This window comes from Capricornis sumatraensis, chromosome 7 (assembly GCF_032405125.1).
Source record: "Capricornis sumatraensis isolate serow.1 chromosome 7, serow.2, whole genome shotgun sequence".
NCBI classification, from domain to species: Eukaryota; Metazoa; Chordata; class Mammalia; order Artiodactyla; family Bovidae; genus Capricornis; species Capricornis sumatraensis.
In genome coordinates this window covers 14,872,382-14,887,898 of record NC_091075.1, presented here as the reverse complement: position 1 = coordinate 14,887,898, position 15,517 = coordinate 14,872,382, and the positions used below count along the sequence as shown (strand labels likewise).

Genomic DNA, 15,517 nt, shown 5'->3' with positions numbered 1-15,517 from the left:
GCGTATTAACAAAGAAGCTGACAGCCTGGAAATATTTACTTGATGGGTACTGTTGGCGACCCTGAGCGATGAAAATGAACATTCTGCCACTTTCCATCCCGGCGGTGCCACACACGTGTCTCTTCCGACTGCATGGTTTTTGGCATTCCACTGCCGTCCATGTACTGGGTGAGCCTAATGTATGCTATGCAGGCAGCGTCATCGCCCACCAGGTGTACATGAGGGTTCAGGATGATGGTGTGGATGGGTTTATTGCTCTTGGACAAAGCTGAAAGAGAAGAACGTGGAAGAGAGAACTTAGTTTCTATGCAAAGTAAACCGAAACCAATAATGACTTCCCTTGGGACCAATAAATAGACTATCATTCATTCATTCAACTATTCACTAATGCAAATAATTGAGTGTCTGTACTGTGCAAAGTATAAAGAAAAATAGCAGAAGTAGATACAGTCATTATTTTCTTTGTGGTTAAACTGTACACCACTCAAACTTTGGGTGAAAAAGCTGGAGAGACATAATTAATTATTTATAATGGGAAGTGGTTAGGAACAAGCCATAAAATGAACAGAGGTGGAGAAGGGCTGGCCCAGGTGCACAGAGCAGTTTATTTTTCCAATAAAGGAACCACTGGGACAGTTGACAGGATATCCTGTGGGCTGGTTCGTCTTTTTTTTTTTTTGCCAGTTGGTAAAGTACATGGGGCAAGGGAAATACATCATGTATTAAGCATGGAGACTGCTGTCTTCTAAATAGGCTGGCCATGGTGTGAATCAGTTTCCCCATCTCATCCAGTGGCTCCTTTATTTAGTACAGTCCATTCTAGTAGTCCAATTATGGTTAGCCAGTAAAAATCCAAAATTTGGTGTTGGCCATATAGCCTGATTCTGATCCTCTAGCTCTCTCCTTTGATTTAGCAGCCCTCACTAGGCTCCAGCCTTTGTTGTTTTGACAACATCCGTTTATTCTGACTGTTCAATGACTAAGAGAGATGAAGATTTAGTGCAGATATTGATTGATACTACTCTTTCTGATCACTAAAACAGGCAGAACTGTTTTACGTGTTATCCAGACATATCCTTCATTCTTAGGAATGATCTGAATTACTTACTTACTGCTACAGTCTGATAAAACACAATATCCCATTATTATGAAAATATGTATTTATGGAGAGTAATGAAGTGCAGTGTTATGTTGCGGTAGGTTACAATATTAATGGGTTCATTATTCTTTTACTACAGATCAGGTGGTATCAAGCTACAGCCTACTGAAGGAAACATTATGACATGCTATCCATCACAGCACGAAACAGAGAACATGAAAACATTTATTGAAGTTTCGTTAAGGCTAGTTTACCATATAATTATCTTTGTTTCATTGCAAATATCTAGTGCATATAAGAAAAATCATTGAATGTAAAAATGCATGCCAACGCAAATATTCTTGTCAATGCTTATAATTACTGGACGTAAACCTGATTATCTGAATCATTACTATGATTCCTCTTTAATTCATAAAAATTTCATTGCAAAAGGTAAATTTACTCCCTGCATCATGCAAACACCTTATACCTAATGTCTTTAGGAGCAGGATAAGAGGAACTTCTCTTTTATACTTTTTTTGGTGACCTTTGAGGATTTCTGCAGGAGTTTCTTTTATCACTTTCTCTGAAATGTGGCTATTTTATCTGATACCATTAAAATTCTTGTAATCTGAACAAATATTTACCTCATTACTCATCTTAATACACATTTTCACCTTGGCAATGAGCACTGATTATCATTCTTGAAATCACTATGGCAAACATTCTGGCATGCTGTAGTTTCTCTTATTTTTTCATATAGACAATGTTTTGAAAACCTAAAATAATTAAATGCTTTTTGGTAACTTACTTCACAGCTTACATATTTACTGGGACTTCTATGGGATGTATTTAATCACCATCACTTTTTATATAAAATTAGGTATTTTTGAAAACATACCAAAGCTTACGGCTATTGTGTTTCTTGATTTCAAATTACAAAATTATGATGTAGGATGCTGGACTAAAGTAAGAATGCTCATTGCAGGAAAGAGCCAAAGAATCTAGAAATTCTGGAGAAATTCAGAGAAGCATGGAAAAGGCATGATATTACAGTAAATGTACCATTTTCAAAGTAGAATCGATGAAAGTCCATCCCTTCCACTAAATTACCCAAAGCTTCGGGTTCAAAAGCAGTAAGGCCTGGGTCACAGATTTTTCTGTAGGAAAAAAAATAAACTGAGTTAATGTATTTTGTTGTTTCATACATATCCGTTTCTAATTTATCAAACAGTCACTGAAGGAAGGAGTCTTAAAAAACACTACAAACATAAATTTCTATCACAGGCCTTCCCAAGGTGGGTTGAAGAGAAAACCCTAAAAAAGAATTTTGCAGTGACTTCAGATAAGGGCAAGATAATACAACCAGTTCCAGCAGCTGATGATGTACAATGCTTTAGGAGTTTCCTTTGAAACATTTCTAATTTTTAATTTGCAAGGGGAGTTCTCTAGGCCTTCCCCAGTTTTTATAATTCCCTAGTTTTCTAGTTGTTATAAGTTTATTTTTGAAATGCTCTCCAAGTCTGAGTCAATCTCTAAGTCGTATAAAATAAACTTTGCCTTGGAAATGAAATATTTTTGGAATAATCTGATGCTATCTACATTCATGTCAGTCATTTAGACTGATGTGAAGGTTAGGTGTCACGTCTTACATTTTCTGGCAATGTCCTCAAGACTTACTTAAACTTTAAATATAAGCTTAATTAACTTTTATAATTGAGAGATTCAGGTGCACATTAGTTTACTTTTTAATCCTAGAATTATGATTCAAGAAAAAAGATAACATTTTAATGGTATATTCAGGGAAAGCCAATGGGCTTTCTTGAAAAAATTCAACAAAGAATTTGTTAAATACCTACTATGTAGCAAATATTCTTTGAAACAAACACAACAATTAATACTGGAATGGAAATAAACACAAAGTGCCCAAAACCCAGATTATATGTGAGAAAGGAAAGATGTAAGAGAGAACATTTGAGTTGTACTTTCTAGAGTAAGAGTTTTCCAAGTACGTGGAGGGTAGGCGTCTCAGAGAAGGCACCTAAAATCTGGGTTTGAAGAATTTAGTAGTTCACAAACTTAGATAAAAAGAATGCATACTGAAGGATTTGGGATTGTTAATTTAGTGAGGCTTCATCTAATTCCCTACAGAAATTCCCCATGTGGGAGATGAAAAGTTAAAACGTTTTTAACAAGAATACAAGTTTTTAAAAGATCATTATGGTTCTTAAAAGTACAGCTCATAGAATTTTGGAACTGATTTTTTTAAAGAATACTTTTAAAGTAGAAAATACTCTTTAAAATATCAAAGTGGTTTATTCATTGTGGTAAAGAAAGCCTCAGGTGCGGACAGGGTGGGAGTGGGTAGAGATTTTGAACTTTAAACACCTCAGACTTCCTGGTGGGCAGGTATTAAACTCAAAGTTAAATATCTGTAATCTCTAAGAAGCAAAATGGCAAGAACAGTGTTCCCATGGTAACGGGACTTGTTTTCTGCCAGGGGCTATTATATTCTCTATAAATAGACTTTTGGCTGTCAACATTAGTGAATCAAAATTTTTACTACTTTCTATCAGCACCAAAATCATCTGAGGATCACTGTACTATGATGGATCTTTTTACCCAACCACTGAGTCAGCATAGTTGAAAACCTGTTAATGTGTTCTTTCTCTCTGTTTCTATGGAAGTAAGTAATGTATGTATCTCTCTCTTCTATCACAGGCTTTGGATTAATAAAAGAGTCACAAACTGCTCCTTGACCCATGGGGGCGCATGCTCCAAACAGGTGTTCCAAAGACCGGCTGACAGCGTTACCAATACATCCTACCGTCCCCAGATGGACGGTGCTCTGGGTTAACTACTGGACCTGAGTATACAAAATCAAGCCAGAAGGTAGGAAAAGGAATTAGTGAGCTGAGGAACTGAATTATTTAAAACACCCTATTTAAAAGTGTCTGAGAATATAGCAAGTGCTATATTTCGCCATTTTGGCCTGGCCGACAAACTCCACCATTCCACAGGGGAAAGCTATTGCCATATTTTTTTTAAGTGTATTATGTTTGAGGAATCATATGGGTCTAACAAACAAAGTTATATCAACCAAAAGAATAAAAGAGAGCTAGTCCTATGGTGCAGGATTCTAAACAACTCTTTTAACAACTATTCAATGGTTTAATTTTCTAACAACAAACAATATTTTAAAAACTCCATTTCTTACTATTTATTTCATTCTAAATGTACTCTTACTAGGTCATATTAAAGAACTGATACACACACAAATATATATGTATATGCTCCTGTTTTCACATTTATAAGAGGGAGTCCTGGGATTAATTTAGTTCTTATATTCAGTTACTGTCTTCCATACTTTATATTTGGTTATTTATTTGTAGCTGATAAAAAATATCTTATTATATAAAACTTGGAAAGAAGCAAAAAAAAAAAAAACACCGTACAATTTCATCTCCCAGAGGCAGTATCTTTTGTTCACAATTTTTGTCCCTGTTTAAAATTCAAAATCCATGCCCCTGTTAAATTTTTATAACTAGAAATACAGGGTTAAAGTAGTAACCTGGACCTTTATAAAATTTCTGGTATATAATAACTAATTGTGACCCAAGCCCCAGCCGCTGCCACCACCATGGAAGTGTCCCCATTATACCTGTCAGGCAGTGGGGAAAGCCCCTGGTGTCCTGGCCTCTGTGATCAGCGAGGGTTTTGTCCCTGCTCATCTGACGGGCAGAGAACCTCCTACATTTAGTTTTGCACTTGATTAGTGGGCATCAATATGGTCTCATTTAGTTTGTCATTTATATTTCCTCTTTTGCTAATGGTCAGCTCAGGTCTTTTACCTATTTCTCCATTTTCCAATGTTATCGTTTCAATATATATTAATTTTAGGTACATTTTACAAATATTTTGTTAGTTTTATTTTGGCTTTAAAAAATTAAAATAGGTAAGTTCTCTTCTCTAGGTAGCCCAATCATTTTACTTTCTCATTTCTATGAGTCCCCTGCTTTTAAACTTATACCTTTCCAACCAGAGAGCAATCTCATTTTTTTTAACATTTAACCCTTTCATTCAAGAGGACCTATAGTATGGTATAAAGGGAAAGTTGAGAACTGATTTTTATCTCCCCTCAAATAGCTAACTTATAGACCCACATTCTTTGCACGATAATCCTCCATGCCCTATTTATTTGAAAGTTTTATTTTTATTTGCTCAAAGTGACTTCCTCTAATACCTATAGTATACTTTAAATTTAACATTAAAACCCTTTCTTCAAAGAACATTTTATTTAAGAGACAAACTCCTAAAAGAGATGAAGATAAAGTTCAGCTGTATTGGATGTTGCCTCCTGATCTCTCTCTGTCCCATCACTTCTGCAAAAGGTGAGGAAAAACACACCTCAACCCGGATGCACTTTTTCTGTGCTTTCCTGTTTCTTGTGTTTTTAACCTCATGGACTGCTCTGCTTGGAAAGCCTTCTCTCACATGGAGATGAGCTCTGACAAAGAAATCCCCAGTTTTCCTGTCAGAAGTCTAATCTTCTCTCTCTGCAATTTAAAATACACTTGTTTCTCTCCTAGGGCACTTAAGTCATTTGTACCTTGAAATGAAGCTACTGTATCAAACCTGGGTTGAATATACATGAGTTCAGGTACACTGAAGAATGCATTCATATAGAGAACACTTAAGTCATATGCATGAAAGCAAAACAAATGTGCCTCTACTCACGTGTAAGCTTCAAAGTCCCCATTGTTGATAGCTTCGATCAGTTGTTCAGTGACTTTGATAATCTCTTGCTTTCGTGCTAAAGGCAAAGAGAAAGAGTTGGGTGAGAATAAAGGGTAGAAGCCATATAAGATTATTCTAATGATACTGCTATTTTCCTCAAACAGGGTACTACCCATTTAAGACAGCCCTCTCAAAATCGTGGTGTTTTCCCCTCTACAGTCTTGCTGCCCAGAGCTCCCAGATCAATGTTAGGTCCTTGTTCTGAGAGCCTGGCAGAAACAGCAGGAAACTGTTCTCAGGCCCTGCTTCAGACCTGCAGACGCACAGCCTAACTTTAACAGGACCCCTGAGGAAGCAGGTTCACGTTGGGCAAACACCACTATATCCCCTTTGTAAAAAAATGACATTCACCTGGAAGGTCAAGGCTGTATTTTTTTTACAAATTAGTTTTTATTATCTTTATCTCAACATGATTGAGTTTATGAACATTTTTCTCTTGCCATTAACAACTGTGTTATTTAAAAAGACAGTCTTAAAGTATTACATTACTAATATGTCTTTCTTCATAGTACTGCTGAAATGCATTGAGACATTTAACTTATATAAAGTTATTATTTTACTGTTTAGCTCATCTAACTCTATGAAAGGGGATGCTAACACTGTAATTGCCATCATATGTAGATAAATGGCCTTCCGTAAACTGTAAATTGGAAAAACAATGTATGAATTAATGCTATGGATGGAGCCAGAAGCCTTCCTGTATAGCTGTCAACACTGACATCAAACATGATTTGCTTCTATTCCTAGCCCACAACTGGTAAAATTGTTAAAATAGTTGACTTGGCTCAAATTCCACCCATTTCATCTGCCTCAAGTGTTCTTTTCCTTTTTGGAAAGCCTACTTTGTATTATTTGGCAATTAAGGATATACTATATACCATGACAATTTCTTTAGTTAAATTATTGTTGTAAATTGTTACTAAACTTGGTTGACTCTCTAATGTCTTCCTAGTTAGATTAAAAGCTCCCTGTGGGCAAAGAACATGTTATTTCTTTGTATCCTCTAAAAAGCTTTATCCAATGTCTTTAATAAAAGAGATGCTCAATAAGTTTGTGAATTTGGTCAACTGATGGTGAAAACCTTCTCCTGATTTCAGAACATTATTCTTTTACTAACGAAATAAAAGCATGAAATATTTTAAAAATTAAATTTCATTGAATTTTAAGAACATTGTGGTACTTCCTTAAATCACTGGAAATAAACAGGGTAATCACAAAAAGTTATTTCCACTCTTTTTTTTTTTTGGCTTGACAAATACTCATTCATTAATTAACAATTTTGTATGCCCGAAGTTAGGCACAATACACCTGGTCCCTCTTTTCAAGTTATCACAAGGCTGAAATCAAATTATAGTGAGGTAATAAGGCTACTGTTCATCATAGAAAAAACTGAAGTCTGGTTTTAGTTCTTATTGATTAAAGGCAACCAGTTTGCATTTTTAATGAATCTGATCTTTTTAAAGTACATTCTTAACCACAAACTTAAATGTTTATACTCACTTTCAAAACTCCAGGTTATCTAGGTTTAAATATCCCTTATTTAAAATAAACGTTCTGTAAAACCTAGCTTGACTTCATTGAGACTATATGAGACTACCTTATAAAATATGGTTTGTTGATAAAATGGTTACTAACAATGTCAAGGTTGATAGTATAAAAAATAATCACCATACAGGGTAGATTCCATACTCAGTTAGTTCATTTATATTGAAAAAAAATAACAGAGTTTCTTAGTTCCTATACACACTTAAAACATTTCTTGCCCGTGCTCTTTTGATGAATGAATAGCTATAATATACCAAATATGAAAACATACTGACAGAGATAGTGTCAGGGAATAGTTCTATAACACAGATGGTGCCAGAGGCACATTTTAGCTTAAATTTATTTAGGCAATAAGTGATTCATCTGTCTCTGGCCTCAACAGTGTGAACATCTGGCAAAAAGGCATGACAGCTGACCCGATTCCAGAATATACAGGACACTGGTGTGGGGGAGCTCAGAAAATGAAATTAGGAAAATGTGACTATGAAAACTTGCTCCTTGTATTAAATCCTCATTTAAAACTAATAGATTCCCTAAGACACTGAGTGGCTAATCGGTAAAAACTATAGTTTAGAAAACAATGTCAATTTTTTAGAACAAAAAGAAAAGGAAAAAACGGACGTAAGATTACTGCCCTTTGAAGAGCTTCATTAGGCCAAGTTAGTTTACAAAGTGTGAGAAGTTCAGAGTCACTCTCTGAAAGTCTCTGGATTCCTTCACAAGCATAGTATGGTATTAGAAACATGGGGTATACATGGCCTTGACTCACTCTGAACTCCTGTGCAAATACTCACTAGTTCTTCAACAGCTGGCATCCCTACAACTGGCTTAATCTTCATCCTGCATAATTACAGTGCACAAATTGCCTTCTTAGTTCTTATGTTCAGAAACAGTGGTGCTGGGGCTGGCAGGACGGCAGATGGGAGGCGGCCAGGATGACTCTGTGCTGTATTACCATAAAAACGACGTGAGGCTGTTGGCTTGGGAGGGGCCTGGAACTCAGGAATCTCTAGAGTGCTTACTTCCCTGGAGCAAAGGCGAGTGAGTCAGGGCAGCACATGACAGCTGACTCTTGAAAGGCAAGCAGGAGGCTGGGGATGAATCGTTTGTATATAGCAGTCTGTTGTGGTTGGAATGGTTGCCACAGTGACTTAGAGGAAGCTGGAGGGTTTGGTACTAGCCAGGTGTCCTCTCCTCCACAGTGAGGCTGAGGGATGCTCGCTGGGTGAAGTGCCTCAGTGCCTCCGTTCTCTGGGAAGGGCCATTCTCCTCTAGCCCTCCCACTCCCTGAGAGTAAGCGATGGCCACTACGGAAGTCCAAGTGGGGAGATCCGGGATGTGGCACTAACTACTCTAAAGGGGAGGGAAGAATGTACCAGTAAGGTGTTCCCTGAATACCTGAGGCTTCTACCTTGTGGCTAAGCATTTAATCACAGAGAACTGATTACCCAATAGTTTTATTGATAGAATTGAGGTGCTCAAGCCTACACCCACAGGTCCTAAAGAAGACTTCCAGCTTCCTAGGGGAAAGGCAGGAGAGAAAAGCAAATGGGAGAAATATTCCAGATCCTGAGTACAATTACATCCCATGCAATTCTGCGAAAGAACTGCAAATAGCGTCATGTTCCAATTCATATTTTTTGGCTCTTTATTGTTCTAAAGAAGCCTGGAAGAGTAAGATAGGAGTGTGAATGGTCCAAGTATTAAAAAAAGAAAACAAAACAAACATCCCTGGGAACTGAGAGTGATTATATGATAAAATAACTGATAGATTTCAACATTTCTCAAGCAGTATGAGATCTGAGCATGGCAGTTCCCTGAGATACGCAGACAGATGTTACCCTTCTTGTTAACAAAGAATTTGAGAGTACAGGTACTGCCCAAAGCCACAGAGTTTGCTGATTACTCCGATATACCATCTTGAAATACTCTTTTTTCACTTTTCCCATCTTTTCTTATCAATCATCTGATCCCAGCATCTCACTCATATTTGCCACATGGACTTTAAATGTTTCAATTCCTTGTAAAAGGCACAGTCTGAGGCCCTCTTACTGTACACTGTTATCCCTACAGTTCTGTCTATACCAGTACTTTAAATCACTGAGTATCCCATGACTCCCAGGTCGTTACTTCTAGACTGTTCCTCTAGGTCTGTATGTCAGCGCCTATTTTGGAATCTCCATTTGGATATCTCAAATGCATCTTGAACCCAATATACCCTAAACTGAGCATATGAATTTCTGTCACCACAAACCTATTTGCTCTTCCAACCATCATTTCTTATCCAGAATAAACGACTGAAGAGGGACTATTAAACCTTGTCAAATCTAAACCAGGGAAGCCCATGTGCATATATGTGTATGTATAGATATACACACACAATGTATACAAGCATACAATGGAATACTACTCAGCCACAAAAAGGACACAATCATGCCATTTGCAGCAACATGGATGGACCTGGAGATTATCGCACAAAGTGAAGTCAGAAAGACAAAAGCCATATGATATCATTTATATGTGAAATCTAAAATACGACACAAATGAACTTACCTATGACACAGAAACAGACCCACAGACATAGGGAAAAGACCTGTGGTTGCCAAGGGGTGCAGGAGGGATGGATTAGGAATTTGGGATTAACAGATGCAAGCTATTATATATAGAATGGATAAACAACAAGGTCCTACTGTATAACACAGGGAACTTATATTCAACATCCTCTGATAAACTATATGGAAAGGAACAGGAAAAAGAATGTATACACATTATAACTGAATCACTTTGGTGTACAACAGAAATTAACACAACACTGTAAATCAACTATAATAAATTGAACAAATATTTGTTCTGTTTAACTACTATGTCTACATTCACAGAGTTACTGGGTACTTGCCTGCCAGAGACTTGAAGGACACAGGGATTGAGTGACTTGTTGAAGTCATCCCGTCAGTTCAAAAGCTGTGCCAGGACTGGAACTTTATTTGGCTGAGGTGCTGTCTGCTGTTTAATTCACTAATCTATGTTCCTTTGCAGCCCACAGTGCCTAATTCAATATGTTGAAGTCATAAACTTAAATGAACCACCTAAATGCCTTTGCACTTTCTCTGGCAAGGTGACTGACAACTTAATTACTGGGCCAGAGTTGTAGTTAATTATTACACCAATTCAAAAAGATTGGATCTCCCATGGTTTGTCTTTTTCCATGCTGCCATTAACAAAAATAATGATTTGGAATAGTTATTATCTTAGGCAAATATACAAATTAGTTTCATTCTCATGCTCTTGGTAGTTTTATCAAAAAAGGTACCTGTCAACTTAGCTATGTTTGGAGTTTCCTGTGGAATTAACAGCTTGTTTCTTAGTCACTGTTTTTATTTCACTAGTTTCACAGATTATTAACAGTTGGGAGAGTAATTTCCATTATTTTGGCTTTTAAAATCAAAATCAAGGATTCTGGAGTTGATTGGTTTAATAATTTATAATATTTTATTCAAATATAACAGCTGGAAATTACCAAATTTCTATTCAAGATTGCTTTCAAGTAGCTCACTTACCCAAAAATCACCTGTTCAATAACATCAATATTTCAGCCTTTTAATTGCTGGAGATCCTCAAGATTTAAAAGATAAAATAAATTATTCAAATCATCTATGTACTTTGCTCTATAAAAAACTACTCTTAGTTTAAAGTATAAATTGTTAACTGGGGAAGCAGTACTATTAGTCCTGTTACATTGCTATGGCCTGATAATAAATGATTAGCAAATATTTAAAAACAGAAATGTATGGCACTGAAATCATTTGGTGTAAGTGAAAGTGTGTTTAGATTTTTTTAAAAAGGTTTGTGACAATATCTTTGGGTTACAAAATATGGCTGTGTCATTCCTAAGATGAGTCTGAATCTGAAGATGAAAAAAAATTACTATTTACTACTTTTTAATAAGGATTGAAGTATTTGTAAAGTATTTATGAGGATTTTCATTAAAAATGGCTTACATACACGTTTCAGAGTCTAAAGAAGCTGTATGAGACCAAATAGAAAGTCTGCTGATATGAAAAAACTCAGTGCATCCACACTTAAGTAACTGGGTAACAGTTCTGCCAGAAGCTAGAAATAGGACAACATTATGAATACCATTGGGTAGTTTAAATATTAATATGTTTTATTAATAAGATTGGTGTCACACCACTTCCAGTTAAGAGTTGACTGGTTCAAAGATTTATGTCAACTGCTTAGATTGAAGAGTAAAATTGTACTCTTTAAGTATCAGGCTTATATACTTGCATAACAAGAGAAATATTAAGCATTCTCTAGAGGTATTTCTTTCTTCCACTGCAGAACTAAATAAGGTGACAGTCAAAACTATAGTCTCAAGAGAAAAAATCAGATTTATAAAAGAGACAATGAGAGGATTTTTAAATACGTGGAAAGTTCTTTTTAGCCTTTTTTTTTTTTTTGGTGGTGGTGTGTTGTCATGAAGGAAATACAGCTTTCCCTAAATCTTGGAACTATAACGATTCCAACTAACCCCTCCAATCAATTTTACATTATATTAGCCAAAACAGGTCAAAAGTTAAGGTCAACATGCTCTGTCCTTCAGTATGAATATGCAGCAGTGTCAAATACTGAGAAGGGTTAAAATTCTGTGCAGCCATGAGGATAGGTGTATTTTTCAATGATTTCTACTGCTGTTGCTTAGCTTATAATTAATTTATCTTCTTTTAAATAACTTATTCTTTTATAAAAAGTATAAAATTAGTTCACACAAACACTGAGTCCAGTGAAAAAGCATTCACTATATTCTTAGACAAGTTTATTTATAACTACACCTTCCTGAATAATTTAATTGGTAGATTCTTGAGTGCTCCCATGCATCAGGAATGCAGGAGGAATGTAAGACACAATCCTCTGTGTTATACAACCATCTTCTTTTTCCATTTTGCAAAAGACAAAAATAAAAACCAACCAAACAAAAAGATCCATCAAAATTAATTGAAGTGTGGTTACCTTTGGATTTTTTTGAGAAAGAACTAAGCTAGTAAAGAATCCACCTGCAATGCGAGAGACCTGGGTTTGATCACTGGCTTGGGAAGATCTGGAGGAGGGAATGGCAGCCCACTCCAGTGTTCTTGCCTGGAGAATCCCACGGATGGAGGAGCCTGGCGGACCACAGTCCACGGGGTCGCAAAGAATCGGACACGACTGAAGTGACTTAGCACACGGCACAGCACAGGCTAACTACAGCTATAAAAATATGTTACTCTGTGACATTTATTGACTTCCATATGATATTTTTTAAAGGTCTGTTCCCTGTCTTTCCAGGTTCACACAAGTTCCTAATCATACTTCAGCACTGCTCGCACCAGTGTGCCTCAATGAAGTTGACACTAAGCAGTTTTCTCAATCACCACAGATAACACAGATACTTTAAGAACAGCATTGTACTTTCTTGTGTAAAATAATATTCGTCTCATTTTGACCCATTTCCCTTGACAAGACTGACAAGATAACTCAGCAGATTTTACTACCACCCAAGAAAACTCAGCAGCATCTGCTGTCATTGTAATCCCACACTTTCTTGCTAAAAATTTCTCATCTTCAGCAGCTTTCATTGCAAAGTCTATCATTATCCAATTCACGCTTCCTGAAGCAATGAATGGGAATTGCAAGGGCAGATCATGTCTAGTGTGGTGGAAAGAAAAGAGGCCAATTCACAAAACATGTCATAGAACCCAGTCCCACCCATACATTTTTTAAAGACCTACAGCATCTACAATCAACAGTAAATTATCAACAGTAAATTTCAACTAATGAAAAAAGTTTATGCAACAAATAACATATTTAAACAATTTTTTTCAATTTGGAAAATTATGGGAAAATAATAGACTCTCAATATGTCAATTGTATTAAAAACATGAGTTTGTCAATGACATTGTAGATCCAAAGGCCAGGGCCCAATGTAATATATGTGCCTACATGCCTTAACTGATGATCTGAAAATTGTATAGCCTTCTGAGATGCCGCACCATAGACTGAAAAGGCACAGCAGTGGTCAGTCTGGATAAACTTATAATGGCTTACCACAACTTGCAAGATATACTTAGGTTTGGGAGAAAATAACTTCCCATTTTCACCACACACACAAACACATACACACACACATTCACAAAATGATGTGAGTTTCTGTAATTCTTCTGAAGTCCCCGGGCATTTGACAGACAGCAGTGATAAGACTCTGAGGACCAAGAGTCATGTCCATGGTTGGTTGCTACATTTTTTCGAAACTTAATTTGGGAGGGTGAAAACAGCCTTTCAGACCGGAAGTTCTTAAATGAGTCCTCATGGCTAATGGTTTTTTTTACTAAAGTGATACCTCATACTGGACTATGTTATCAGTTTAGCTCTGAGATACTCTGCTCAAAATTCAGCTTAGAGAATTCATTTCAAATCTGTGGACCCAAAATGTTGCCTGTCATTTCAGTAAAGTACTGTTGAGTAACCGTTGCTGCCATCAAGCCATCAGCCACTGCAGCCACCCCTCATGATGTCCCCTGAGGGGAGTGCAGGATGGAAAACACCAGAACACTGACCCTAGATAATGATGATGCACGTCGAAAGGGGGATTTCACCAAGTCCAGACTCCTGCATCTTCCCACACAGAGAAAAGCACTAAAACCACTGACTTCGGATGTCTGCGTTTTTGTATGATTAGTAGTGATCTTTTGATGTTCCACCCCATTTCTTTTACTTTTCCAGCAAAAACTCGCTACCCTTCCTCCTTGCTTTCTTTTTGAGAGCACTTCCTCAGCACTATCTGAGAGGTTGCCTCCCAGGCTGCAGTCCTCAGTAAGATCCTCAAGCAAAACATTAACTCTCAGCTTTTAAGTTATACATTATTTATCTAGTCAACAAGTACTTATTGGAATATCATGGTCAAATTTTATAGGACCAGTAAAATTATTGTTTTAATCAATGCGAGTACAGTAAGAATTAAATTTATGATTCATATATCTCTGAACTAACAACATATGACTGTTTTATTTAATATAAATGATGGTAAGAAGAATTGATGCTTTTGAACTGTGGTGTTGGAGAAGACTCTTGAGAGTCCCTTGGACTGCAAGGAGATCCAACCAGTCCATTCTGAAGGACATCAGCCCTGGGATTTCTTTGGAAGGAATGATGCTAAAGCTGAAACTCCAATACTTTGGCCACCTCATGCGAAGAGTTGACTCATTGGAAAAGACTCTGATGCTGGGAGGGATTGGGGGCAGGAGGAGAAGGGGACGACCGAGGATGAGATGGCTGGATGGCATCACTGACTTGATGGATGTGAGTCTGAGTGAACTCTGGGAGTTGGTGATGGACAGGGAGGCCTGGCGCGCTGCAATTCATGCAGTCGCAAAGAGTCGGACCAACTGAGTGACTGAACTGAAGATGTAATTTATAGTAAATACATATTTGTGAATATGAAATACTGTATTTTGTTTATTTGTTGGATTAAAAAAAGAACATTCATCAAAGACACCATTTAGGTTATTTGATGAATAATTAACAGTCCACAAATATAAACCTGTAAATTCCAGGGGGAGAGACCACTGGGAATGCCTATAAAGGTTATCTTTAGCACTTGCATAGACAGATTATATACAACATATCACAAACCATCAAAGAGGAAATTCTTCAATAGTTCACAGCATGCTCATGTTAGAAAATTCAAGTTGTACTAGAATTTTAGACTCTAAGGACCTTAATACTCAGATACAGGGTCTTGAATATTTATCCCAAACAAATGTTTTATTTGTTTTATCCTCCATAACAAAAAGCACATTTCATCTTTATTAACTATTCATATATTTAAATAGCATTAATAAAGACAGTATGATATTGGCACAAAAACAGAAATATAGACCATTGGACCAGGATATAAAGCTCAGAGATAAATTCAGGCACCTATGGCCACCTAATCTATGACAAAGGAGGCAAGCACATACAATGGAGAAAAGACAGCCTCTTTAATAAGTGGAGCTAGGAAAACTGAACAGTGATATGTAAAAGAATGAAATCAGAACACTCCCTAATAGCATACACAAA

General features: G+C 36.7%; 1 protein-coding gene across 19 annotated transcripts in view; it reads right to left on the bottom strand.

The window, feature by feature from the left end:
* Positions 1-15,517, bottom strand: part of CAMK2D (calcium/calmodulin dependent protein kinase II delta) — a 310,011-nt gene that overhangs the window by 1,758 nt on the left and 292,736 nt on the right. For 11 of the 19 annotated variants that reach the window (XM_068975392.1, XM_068975398.1, XM_068975389.1 and 8 more), the window contains 3 exons: positions 5,816-5,891; positions 2,144-2,238; positions 40-268 (listed from right to left, as the gene is read on the bottom strand). In XM_068975392.1, the coding sequence (XP_068831493.1) occupies positions 40-268; positions 2,144-2,238; positions 5,816-5,891 (400 nt within the window). Of the gene's footprint in view, positions 1-35; positions 269-2,143; positions 2,239-5,815; positions 5,892-15,517 lie in introns of those variants that run through there. The other 8 variants (XM_068975399.1, XM_068975403.1, XM_068975405.1 and 5 more) reach the window with 1 other exon arrangement.